The 13,651-nt window shown below is 38.3% G+C and overlaps 1 protein-coding gene across 6 annotated transcripts in view; it reads left to right on the top strand.

The window, feature by feature from the left end:
* Positions 1-13,651, top strand: part of LOC125762558 (homeotic protein antennapedia) — a 75,692-nt gene that overhangs the window by 49,858 nt on the left and 12,183 nt on the right. For 5 of the 6 annotated variants that reach the window (XM_049424763.1, XM_049424762.1, XM_049424766.1 and 2 more), the window contains one exon: positions 11,981-13,373. In XM_049424763.1, coding sequence (XP_049280720.1) covers positions 12,861-13,373 — 513 coding nt within the window. In that variant the 5' untranslated portion in view covers positions 11,981-12,860. The remainder of the gene's footprint in view (positions 1-11,980; positions 13,374-13,651) is intronic. The other variant, XM_049424768.1, reaches the window with a different exon arrangement.

The following is a 13,651-nucleotide window of genomic DNA, read 5'->3' as shown; positions in this document are numbered from 1 at the left end:
ATGTTCTTTGATCGTTTACGAGCTTATTCGTTGCACTCACGCAGAAAGTAATTCCTCGTTCAAAGTGGCCGGAACCCCACCGCGTGTTTCTGTTGTGATGAAGCATGAAGTGTACCGGACCGTTTGATAGAACTACTCCATTGCTAGGCTTAATCAAATTTATTTCACTATTTTACTTCTGCAATATTCAAACAACAACATAGAAATACAAATGACTATCTTTATCGAAAAGAAATACTTGTGGGCTTTTTTTGCGGGTACAACCATTTCCTGTCTTTCAAAATGCTAACCTTTTTCACAGTATCAGTAGTGGTTTGGTTTTTTTATTCTCCTACATCAAGTTACACGTGATGGTAGACCCTGTAGTACAAAGTCAGTACGTGCTATTGTTTTTCAATTTATTTTGTTTTGTTTATTTATTCTTTCGTTTTTGTTGTTGTTTTTTTTGTTCATACAAACAGCTGTCTTTAGGTAACGAAAGAAATTCAAATTAAAAATGGAATTTCGTTCCAGCACACGGACTTTCTGGTTATTCTGGCTTTGCACTGCCCGCATTTAAACTTATTTCTTTTGTTTCGTGCTGCATGATAAAAATGCAATTATAAAATAATTCAAATTTACCAGCGTGAAACACACAGGATTCCATTGGCGTATGACTTAACACATGCTATCCGAAGCAATGTAGTGTATCGAAGCAACTGCATCAGGTTCAGAGCAGGCTGCTAAAAGCATATTCGCCCTTTTAAACAAAGAGAGTATGCATAAAACTGCTTGTACTACATTTAACAGTACGATGCTAACAACATTTGATACATATTATCCCAGCTTGCATACATTCTGCAGACGATTGGATCTGGCGATCAATTGAATTTTTATCTGACAAATGTAGATTAATTTTGGCATCAGTTACAGAGCCTTAAAAAATATAAAATAAACACCATACTGAGTAAATTTTTTATTTTTAGTACAGCTTTTTTATTAAAAAATCATATTTGTAGTCAAAGTTCATAATCATGTCAAAAGAACAGAAAACACATATAATCGGTCTTACGCATGTGAGGAATAAAACCTTTCACTCCCTGACTGGCTGACGCTTTTGTCACTCCGACAGACTCTGTCGGCAGGGCAAATTATAAACAAAATTCGTAGAACAACGAATGAAAATGAAAATTGAGACTATACAATCGCTACGGAACCTTTTCAACCGTAGCCGTCTGGCGATGTGAAATGGGAGCGCTTTTAGAGAGACGGCGCCAAATGCTGAAATAACGGAAAGGGTGGACGTAACTGAAGCGTTCGCGAATGCACCCTCAAAGGAAACTCGGACAAGTTTCAAAACATGCGACGGTTGACAAGCGAACCAAATTAAACGTACATCGAACCAAACAAAAAACTTTTTAATTTCAACGTATGAAACAAACACATACTGATCCTCAACAGTACCGTATCATATCATATCAAACATGATCATAATGCTTGTATGAACTTGCATGTTTCGAAAAGTAAGCTAAGACATTAATTTGTTTAGATTATTTACAGTTTCATTAACTGAAACTGCTTTACTACTTCTTACACGTAAGCCAGCTAAAAAGTTTTATTTTAACTGAACCAATGAAAAATGTTCAAGCTAGCAAAAAGTGATCGCAACTGTACTAAAACAAACATGAAAACAATAAGATGAAAATAGCACTATGGATGGTTTTCTGCATCGTTGGCTGCCTCTAAATACGAGTAGCCGTTGATTCGTTCAGATGCTGTTTGTTGGAATAGAGATGCAATTTGTTGGATATTTGTTTGCCAAATCTAGCTCACGATACGGACAAACAGACGATGTTGGCGGCAAGCTTGACAATCTTAATGTGACTGATCGCGCCTCGGTCGTCGTCGTCGTCGTCGTGGCAATCGCTGTTGTGATCGTCATCGTTGTTGTACGATCGCTTAGGAGGTTGAAATGCGTTGTATGCAGATGATCGTTGACACTCTGTCACAGTTTCGAGGTATGGCAGTGCGACACTATGAAATCATGATCTAGATGATCCTGTCACTCAATCCTTCGCAGTCCACACTAGACATGGACAGCGCGACAGACATTGAGACACAATTATAGGCAACCACCGGATCCAGCGCAACAACACCCATACGCTTGAACGTAATCTCGACCATCTGGACAGTTTCACAGCAGTGTGTCCAGGAGTTTAAACAAGATGATCGTATAACGGTTCAAGTGTTTTAAAAGCTGGATTGACAGTATCTATGGCACTCTTCTTCCGAAACCTGCTCCTGTCATGTGGTCTATTGCTACATCTCTTCATTTATTTTTATATGTTTTCCTTTCCGGTTACGCTCTGTCTACATGGTAAATGTATCATAAAATTGTTGTGTTAAAATTTACCCCTCAAGGGCATCAGTGTATTTAGTAGAACGCTTCTACAAAGAAGTATCATAAAATAGTTTTGGTTGCTGTAGGAAGCACAAAACTATCATCTTACAAAAAAAAAAATTAAATTTAAGTTTACTCTGTCAGACAGCTGTAAAATGATATTTAAAATGTCATTAAATCAATCTTCGTAAGCTAAAATCGTATCAATCGTAAGCTATAATATGAACTAAAAATGGCTATATTTTTCACACATTATGCTTCAAAATTATGCTTTGCACTAAAACGAACCTCTTAATCCTTTTTTGTACTTAGATTTACTCGACGACATTTACCTTTTTACGTTTCTTTTACGCCTATATCTATTTACACAATCCAACGAAATGTCGGCGGCAAACCGCAATCTGGTTTGAAATGATAATTATCATACATCCTACGAAGTATTTTGTTTTTTACTTGATGGCCGCAATTAGATTATGCTTCGTAAGGATCTTTATTATTTCCCGCAAACCCGACTATATAATGACCTTGCGGTAATCCTGTCTCCACGAAGATGCAAACTGTTATATGATAGATAATCTTTGTGTGAGTTAACTGAATCAACAATTAAAAAGTAAACCACAACAAAATTGCGGAAACCATTCCACCCTTCACCTTGAGTTTTCGCTGTTATTAATATTTATTTAATATAAGGAAACGGGTATATTTCAACAAATTTAGTTATTGTCTTATAGAATAGAAAGATTTATAGGCATTTTAATTCCCTACACTGTAGCCAGAAAAACGTTTTAATGCTAACATTGCAAATCTTTATAAACCTAAATCTTACACGCACGTTAATCATGTCTTTGAGCATTTTTCCTTGCTACAACATTCGTTGAAAGTAAAAGTTCTCCAAACTAACGGACAAAATGTTGTATTTATTGTTGATATCAATTCATAACGACTATATGTGCTATTGGAATACCAATACTTTAAATTGTTTATGCGTTATGCCTTTACTTCGATTTCGCGCGAATGGGCTTCAACCATAACCTGTTTCCAATGACATCTTTGTTGCATATTCATTAGTAGCACCGGTATTGCTGCTATAAACCGTAGACGCTGGTCAATGCGAACGAAACGAAAAATGAAAAACAAAGAAAAAACTATCCAAGAATGTGGATGAGACAACCTTATAGACTTCTATCAACCGAAAGCGGCACGTAAAATGTTTCAAACGTATTATGAGACGCACCCGGGTGTGGGTGCAAAATCTGAACGGCAAGATTTGTATGTCATGTGGTGTTGAAGGTGACTTTAATCGTGTTTTCACAGTTGCATCATCTGAGGTCGCTTTTGCTGTCCTTTTTTTGTGCTATTTGGACTGTTTCAGTTCGATGTTGGTTCAAGGTTAAAATTAGAAAGCTACACTTTTTGTGCCCGATGCACAACCAGATGGGACCTTGGGTGGCGACAAAGGAAGTGAAAGCTGGGATCGTTTTTCAAAATCACACGCATTTTGTTTACAGCACCAAATATTGCAATATTACAAAGTGACGCACAATAGCCCGAATGCTGCTTTTCACAATTTCGAACTCAACAACAGTACCGAGCTTTCCCAGCACAGAGCAGGAAGTGCCATACAATGAGGTAGAGAAAGTACGTGTAGCTGTAGATTTTTTGGCGTTTTTCACAGAATGAACGGAATGTGAATCCTCCCGATTCTATCATCCGGTGCTGGTTCGGTGGCTTTGTATGTTGCATTTGTAAGGATGACCCTTACACATTATTCCACGGTGTTGGTGATTTGCGTGTTCAAAGCTAATTAATAATACGACGCCCTCCATTTTACCTTCCATGTGCGGCAAACACAGCCAACGCTAAATCCCTTTACTTTCTTCGTTCTCTATTCATGTGTTTTTATTCCACTATGAATCATTGGATTTTTTTAAACAGGCCTCGTACAAACGTCCTAGCAAGCGGAACTCCTATGCCAACACACACAATTCTAATCAAAATTAAGCCCAATGTTAGTGATTGTCGATGGGGCAAACGAATGTATATATATATGTGTATTATCTGCAAAATTAATTCGAACTTTTCTTCTCTATTTCGGTCAAACGAAATATGTAATTTTTATTGGATTTTCTATAAAAGTATATGATCAACTCATGTAGCTTAAACTTAAATTTTAAAATGTGTAATGACTCATTATGATTCCATGTTCAATTGTTGACACAATTAAAAAGGATAAAAAATTGTAAATTTTAAGCATGCTTCTCCAATTTATGCAACGATCGTACCACATTGATTAAGATTCAATTACTCAAAAGCAAGAGCTATCGGACGGGTTGGGTTTATTTTATTGCCATCAAATAATAACACGAAACAACACACTTTCAAGGTCCAACCCCTGCCTGAAGTATAACGTATTACAGCTTAAGGAATTCTGTCTTGATGGTGACAGCAAACTAGCTGCTTTTCAACGACAAAACCTTTGATTTTAATTAATTTACATCAATACCAGGTTGCAAGTTGAATATAAGAAGCCACAACGAACCACGGGTAGAAGGGATGGGCAAATCGATTACTGAACTTCAGCATATGCTCATTTACCATGCACAGTGAACCTGTTTGAGTGGGCTGGTCAGACAGTTTGATCGGTAATGCACCACAACTACACAATTTACCCGATCGTTAGGCTCAAATCTCGATTCAAACCGAGAGACTTATTATTCACCCGCAAGAAACTCAATCCATCACAAGCACCCAGCCACTAGGTAAAGCAGCTAAATAATTATCAAACTGAGTTGAGAATGAAAAGATGCTGTACTAAGTTTTACTAAAGATTATTTATTAGAAAAAAAAACATCAACGGGCTTTAAAATGTGCTTATCAAATGCACTTTGTATCACACATTTCATTGTTAGCTGACCTTCCCATCTTCCCGGTTACCGTAACCCCGTATGGGCATATATTTACATTCTTCGGCAACAAGTAGATTACATAATTTATTCCGTCAGAAGCATAGTGACGGGAACAAGAAGATCTGTATGTGCGGACACGCTGAACCACACTGACCTACAATCTGTACATCGCACATAACACCGCCGGTAAAACAGGACACTCTCACAAAATTGTCACACCATGCAGCCACAGGAAATCAGAGTAATACCAATAATGAAGTAATAATAGCTTCTCGTAGCCGTTAAACAAATAATCAACTTAATAAAACACCGCTTTCAATGACGATCGGCTGGCCATTAAATGTTGCGCAAGGTACGGGTCGATCCGCGCCGTAAAAGAACACTCTTTGTACGGCAATAATCATCATCATCATCATCATCGTCATCTTGTTGTTGAGGTCAGTTTGATGTGAATGATTATTATCAAGGTTCCTTTCTGTGCGCCGTCATCCGATATTTGTCTTCAACTCCAACATGTAGACATATTTCCCATCGTAAAAAAGTAAATAGAGCCACACAAATTGCTGTTGCTGCTGCTGTTGCTGATGCTATAAATCTTCTCTCTCTTTCCAAGCGTACAAACGCGCGTAAAACGTAGAAATTGTAACGATGAGCCATAAAATGAGAGAACGAGAGAAAATACCTATCTTTTTTGAGAACACAACTTCAGAAGCAGAGTGGCATAAGAAATTCGCATCAAAATTTATTGCCCTCGATTAACACATCGTTAAATTGAATTACTTCGAATTAAATTTTGAACACCAGCGCTCTTCTACTACGTCATATTGAAACGATCGACAGACGATCTTGTTAACTACTTCTACCTCCTGCCACATGCTGCACGATCCATTTTTTTTCTATCATGACCACAACAATGCGTCAGCTGTACTTCAATAGTTAGTGAACGGACTGTCCAAACTTTCCTGCCATACCAGATTTTATGTGTTTACACTATTGTTATTGTATGAGAATTCTGAAAGTATTGTTAAATGATCGTTCAATAGCTGGGAATCCAATTGTGTCTTCGATTACAGCGTCTTATAATTTGTATCTTATCGGCAATGACAAACTACAAAAAATATACATTTTACACACTTCACTTACATACATAAGTGTGTACCTGCAGCAGAGCAGAAGTTGATTCAATTTAAAAAAAATGTAAGGACCAGCACTGTCCAAAGCAGAATACCTCCAATTTTATGACTTAATTATCATCTGAACAACCCTGTTGCTTTCGATTGGACTGCTGCACCTTGAAGCGCACCGCGAGTGTTGCACTGAGAGGGTTCATGAAGGAACACGCATTGGTACGTGCGTAAAAGTGACATCGATTTACATTTTATTCGCTTTTTCGCGATAAATCTCGCAGCAATCCTGTCTTTCGCAATCTCAGTTGTACGGTTTTGCTCTCTACACCACCCGATGCGTTATTTAATTCGTCGTTTTCGTTTGGGCTCTCGACGATCTTATGTGCTATTATGTATGCTTCGCACGTGGCAGGTACCGTTGTCTGACACCTTCACAACACAAAATGTGACTAAAGTGAAATATGTGTGTAGGTCCTGCATGGATGCATTAAAGTTTCATGTTTGATATTATTGTTAATTGTCTGGTGGTATCTATATTACCTCTGTGTGAATAACTGATTCTAATGAAAATCTTGCGCAATTGTTGAGCATAGTACGAACACAGATTGGATAGAAAATTATACTTTATCTTCACAATAAAATATTTGTTTACATTTTGAAACATACAACAACTATTCGTCTCGTACCGTTGTAAAGATAATGTTTTACCGTCGGCAACTGTTCACCTCTACTCTCAACGCAACGCAGAACCGAGTTTCTGTTGTAAGAAGGTCATTAAACGATTTATATTTGTACTGATGATAAATTTCAAGTATAATTTACAGTAGTTTAAGTGGGAATTTCAATTTACATTACATTTTCCTCTACATTCGCTGGCGCTTTGTAAATTTTCGACACCATAGCGAACCGAAAGGCGCGACAACAAGATAACGAAGAGCAGAAAACAAACGACGCGAAAGGGAATTTTTACTTCATTAAAAAAAACGCACAAACGGCACAGAACAATTTCTAACGCAAACGAAATGGCCAAATGGCGTAGCAAAAACCAGAATGGAAGATTGAAGAATTATTATTTATAGTCACGCCCATCCATCAAAGTTTTACTCGAGTCGAGCAGAAAACTGCTCGAAAATCATTTACGCACTATGTGACCCATCCATGCAAAACCTGGCTTGGATTATTATTGTCATAAATACCGAATTCTGGTGATACACTACTCTTCCTATAATTTAGCGAAAAATTTACGAAAATAATTTGTTTGAATGATAAGCTTTTTTTGCAGTTTCATTCTAGATGCATTTTCTAGCAAAAGTTTTTTTTGAATTTTTTTAATAGGTCGGCTAAAAAGAGGCTTAAAAATAAACAAATATACAAAAGTGTTCTAGACTACAGTTTAGATGATATACTTCTTATTTGCAAATCTATATTTTTATATTGATTTTTAAAATTATATATTATTATTTTTAAAATAATAAATTTTTAAATTATGCATTTTAGATTATGATGTATTTCTCATAAATGATGTAAAAGATGATTGTCCAACTAACTACAAAGAAATATCAGAAGCTCTTCCATCCTCCAGCTTTGCTGATCAACGCTATCTTACATATTTTGCCATCAGATCTCGCCTACCCTGAAAATACAATACTTTGATATTTAAAAAAAAAGACGACTTCAAACTGTTATTTTAAAATCAAGTAAGAAAAGCTACCCATGTAGGAACTCTGTTTCCATTTCATATCCTTCGACGTTGTGATTTATGTGGAAAAGATTCCAATAAATTCAACACAAATTTTCGTATAAGAAAAAAGTTCAATGCACATATTCAAATAGAAACAACAAGCGCTTAGAAATATTGTGTTGCTAACGTGTCGAAATTTAAAAAAAAAACCATACGTTGCTAGTAACATGATCGCAAAAGTAATGTTTTATTGTGGCAATATAGAGCAGACAATATAAATTGTATTTGGTTTCTTTACAAACATAAACATAATTACCGATCGCAAATCAATAAAAATTGAAGTGATTTTGAAATAATGTTTTGACCAGCAAGTGTAACGCAATAGCGACAGTGTTCATCAAATTAGCAACGCTTCGAAGTGCCATAAACGCTTCGGGTCACGCTATAAGCAAACTCGAACCGTTCAGTTTCAGGAATATTTCAATACATCGAAACATTTCATGGCGGTTCTGAAACTTGTGACTGAAAATTTTCAGCGATGTGGTTAGGAGCAGTGAATTATTTCACGTAACGGTCGTTTTTGCAACAACAACAACGAAATTGAAATTCTCGATGAAATTTGAATTTGGCAGCCCACGACCGTTAAAAAAAAGCGCGAGTCGTTCCTGAGAGGGCCTGTCGCGGGCTCCCGGAAGGTGTTGCTGTACAGGAATGGTTCTGCGTGCTATGAATACCTTTCGTGGAACTTGAATGGAACTTGAGGCGATATTTTCGGTTGAACTATGGATGAGTTGTGAATCCTGCTATGAGATTTGGAACAACACTACTTCTATGACCAATGCCGCGTCAGTCAAAATAGCCAGAACACACATTTCTTGAAATCACATTTGTTCTGAAAGCGGCTTACCAACATTACTTTACGCGCCACGTGCGTGCTGCGATGAGGGTTGTACAAGCGATACAGTTACAAACATCGAACGATAAACGCAATTTCGAAAATGAATGCTCATATTTAATTTATGTAACTGTATACAACTGCAAATAGCCGTATATGAGCGTATACACCTTGCAACGAATACTGAATAAATTCTTAGTTAGTGTGCAGTATGTTGTAGGGATGTCCATTTTAAAATTGATACGTCCGTCGTCAAAGATGCCATTACAACCTTTACATATCCAATCACCTAAATACGGCCTATTTGTGGGTTGGTTCTGATTTTCGTAAGCCGTCTGTAAAGATCTTCCACATCTTCAACAGCTCGCTTAGCTGACTCCGATTAGCGTTCGGCTGGTGGGGCAGGACGGTGCGGACCCAGCCACAGCAAAAATGTAATAAATTAATCAAACCAAATTGCAAATATTCACGCCATTTAGCAGGAATTCAATCCAGATAACAATTTTGCCACCAAGTCAAGCCCATTCACACTACATTCGAACCACAACCACAACGTGTCATAGAGCGTTTGCTGAGCTATGTTGCTGGCACACTAGTGCAGAACAATTGAGAATAGTCCTTGTGTACTGGCAAGCCCGGTAGATATATCGACCAATGTGCAAAATTGCAGAGCATGGACATGAATAAATATGTGCGCGTTGATATGTCGCCGTCGTCATTGTCGTACACTTTGTTCCCATTACCGGTAGTATCCTCGGTTATCATAGAATGCGTTAAGGAATGATGCTGCTCTCCAAGGCGATTTGGTTAGAGGCCCAAGTGAACCATGCTTCCTACGGTTGTCGGTGTGAAGATTGTGAAAATGAAAGGCTATCTACAAATTTGCAACGTATACAAATTTTGCACCAACTAGGGGCCTTTACCGCCATGAATGGTTTGCTTTCGTCAGCAATGCGTTTGTGTTATTATCATCGTTTAGCTATTTCACACAAACACGGCCATAGTGTGCTCCATATGGTTGTACTATGCAACACTATCTCGCGCATAGAATCAAGAAGTTGACGAAATTGTGCGCCAAAGAAACACATTGAGTATGTAGTTTGCAAACGTTTATGTCATTGGATTGGTTCCAGCAAAACAAATCGTTATGTTTTTCTGTAGTGTATTGTGGTTGGATGCAGAAAACAGGATTTTTTGACATTAGTTTCACCATCAAATAGACGTGTTAAAAAACCACTAATATTTAATTAACCGGGATATTATTAGCTCTGGGTAAAATATGTCCAACCAATACTCGAACTGTGTTGAACCTAAATTTATGTATGTTGTTCTTGATCATCTTTATTCTGCTAAAGTACAAACACATTCCTCGTGTGACAATAGTTTCGTGTCGGCTGTGGCTTACAAAAAAAACCCCCGAATAGACATAGCCAGCATAACCGAAGTTGCTTTAAATTCAATTAAATTTAATCAAATGTAATAAGGAATGTTGTTCTTCTGGTGATATTGAATTGGTTAGACCTACCACCGGCTTCCCTTCATTCTATACACATACTTCAAACATAAGCGATTCAAATTAAGCGGCGCAAACGAACCAAATAAATGGAAAAAAGCACATGCCCTAGGACACAGGACGGCGTACTTGACTAGCGAGTTGGTATTGTTTTCGATATCGGTTATTCCACTATGCATGGAGATTTATTAGTTTCTTGCGGCGCAAGATGCCGCACCTTTTCCACAATGGGTTCGTGAACGTAAAAAGTTACTTTTGAATATCGAAAATTGTTGAATACTAACACTTACAGATTACTGTTTTACATATTATTCCTAACCATTATCCTTACCGTTTTACCATTCGTGCATTTCGGAAATCACTTAAATGTACAAAATAAGAATCGACCAAACCTCAAATAATTGTGCTCGATAGAAGCAGCGCTTTACGACACAACCTTTACCAAATGTTATGCCTTCGCAGTGGTTCGCTATAGAGCCAATAGATCGTGTTGAGATTACGCTGATGATTTCTGAGCAGACATGCTGCTTTGCAGTAATTATGATTATACGCTTTTGGAAGTGAAAACGTCTGAAATGTCGAGAAACCATAACACATAGTTTCACGTGTGGGTAACAAATTTCGAAAACGGCATGAAATCAAATTAGTCATTTTCACGAGACCAAGCTCCTTGCTACTTCGTTACAGTCACTTGCTGTACGCGTTGACGATAGCCATCGGCGAGACGGTTTGAGTGACTGTAAGCGCAGCACGGTGAATCTAGGAAGAAACCACCAGCACCAGATTGTGTGCCGCTAGGCAGTTGACATGTCTCTCGATCGCTAGCTACGCTAGCAAGATGCGCGTCTGTTTTTATTTTATTCTATTTTTTACACGACATGCAACGCATTACATAGGCATTTTAGTAGTTGTAGAGTAAAGCCAAAGCTGATGATGAAAGTAGCATACTTGTTTGACTGTTTATAACATTCTTTGGCAGAAAACACAAGATTTAGCTGTAAATGCCGCCCGGTTGTCCTTACAGTGCCGAACATGCCGCCAATCGCTTGAAGTCAGAAAGTACAACAAGTCGAAAGCTGTGTAGTTAATATCTGCGAATCGCTTGGAGCAGCAGGAATGGAATGAATGGAATAAACAATATTTCAATGTCTGTTGATTTTTACTCCTGTTTTTTGATACTTTGCGCAGTTACAACCGAAATTAATCTCCGTCTTGCTGCAACTAGACTATAATCGTCTTTGATTGTTTTGTACGTGTACGCGTTGGGATTCGGCGCCAATTTCATTGAAATGGGAACCTACGATGGGTATGGGTATTGAACTCCAGGCAATGGTAATAATACGCAAATATAACATTTTGTGAAGCATCTTTAAAATATTTATTATTAATTACACCCCCCAAAATTGTTCCATAATCCAAAACACAATACTAAAAAATTTGTTTCTCTTTTCTATTTTTTTCTCTCTCTCTCCTTTCAGAACTCAACAGCCCGTGAAACAGCTTTTACATAGTAGTATGCAATATTTGTGTTTGGATGAGCTGACTTGAATTTGTGCTTGGAAGCTTGAGTTTCGATTTTCGTCAACTGTACTTTTGTTTTGCCGCTCGCCTACTACCCTTTAGCTACAGCGCCAAACAGCTTCGTCATTTGGCAGACACATAGGAAAAATAGCAAGGAAACCAAAGCTAAAACATTATTCGCCAAACCGAAAGAATCTGCTGCTGCAGTTCACCATCGAAGGTCAACCGATCAACCGTTCATGCTCTGATAATCCCTATTCGTATTTGCATTGCATTTCGGAAGCTCTTTGAAAGAGTCGTTGTATACTAATTTCGTAACACGTAACATCACCCTTTGGCACGTGCATAAACATTACGATACCTTTAATCTGTCGCGACTCGTACTCAACTCTAAGTGCTCTTGACGATCGCGTATTGATACTTCAGTCTTATGGTCGAAACATCGCTAACACCATTCAATAAACAACGTTGGTGATAACATCCACAATCCATCAGTAGTAGCCCGTTCTTTCTTAGATCGCGCCACAGGTAGTAAGGCGTTTGTGCGACAGGATTCCGTGGTTCCCTAAGCCAAAACGACGGCTGTAGCTGCACACTTTTATGTGATATATTCTTGTATATTTATGCTACCAATCGGCGCGAGAGACGGAAGCAACACATCCAATTCCACACAAAATAATTGAATGTATGATAATCATCTCTTGAAGCCAGAACAAACACTGCTGGTATAGCCAACGAAGCTAATCTGTTTGGCCAACTCATTGTATTTGTCATATTCGCTTGCAAGCTTCTATAGATCAGTTAGATCAATCCAAAGACAAAAGCTAACCATTCACCATGACTATGAGTACAAATAACTGTGAAAGCATGACATCATACTTCACCAATTCCTATATGAACTCAGACATGCACGGCCACTACCCGGGGACGGGTGTGGACGGACTGGACACGAGTCAACAGATGTACAACCATCATAACCAAACCCACGCGAACCAGGCAAATATGCCACCATATCCGCGGTTTCCTCCGTACGATCGGATGGGTTACTATCAGCAGACGATGGACCCGGCCGGGTACGCGCGGGCAGATAGTCCATCGAGTCAGGTGGGTGGCGTGATACCTCCTCAGACGAACGGCAATCCCTTACAGCAGACGCAAGTACAACCCCAACAACAGCAACCCATCGTTTATGCGAGCTGTAAATTGCAGGCTGCGGTTGGCAATGGGCCGCCTGGGCTTGGTACGTACGGAACAGAAAATGGGTCTCCTCCGCTGGAGCAGATGGGGCATCACATGGGCACAGCACAAATGACAATACCTCAACATCATATGGGCCATTCGCAAGGACAGGTAAATGATCGTATTGCATCAAGCAATAACAGATTCTAATACACTCCATTTGTTTCCGAAATATAATTTAAATCATGATACAACACTTTGAAACTTGAGTCGCCGAGTATACTGATGGCTAAATATGGCTTTTATAACAAAATCCAACGGTTAATTAAAAATCTGCGTCGAATTTCATCTGTTCATTGCTCAGTTTTCATGAAAACGTACATAGATGCACGTTGATTTATGCTTGCAAAATATATCGGTTTAACAACACATCAGTTCAACAATGTGCT

The sequence above is a fragment of the Anopheles funestus genome, chromosome 2RL, assembly GCF_943734845.2.
Source record: "Anopheles funestus chromosome 2RL, idAnoFuneDA-416_04, whole genome shotgun sequence".
Taxonomy (NCBI): Eukaryota; Metazoa; Arthropoda; class Insecta; order Diptera; family Culicidae; genus Anopheles; species Anopheles funestus.
This window is presented reverse-complemented; position numbering and strand designations above follow the sequence as displayed.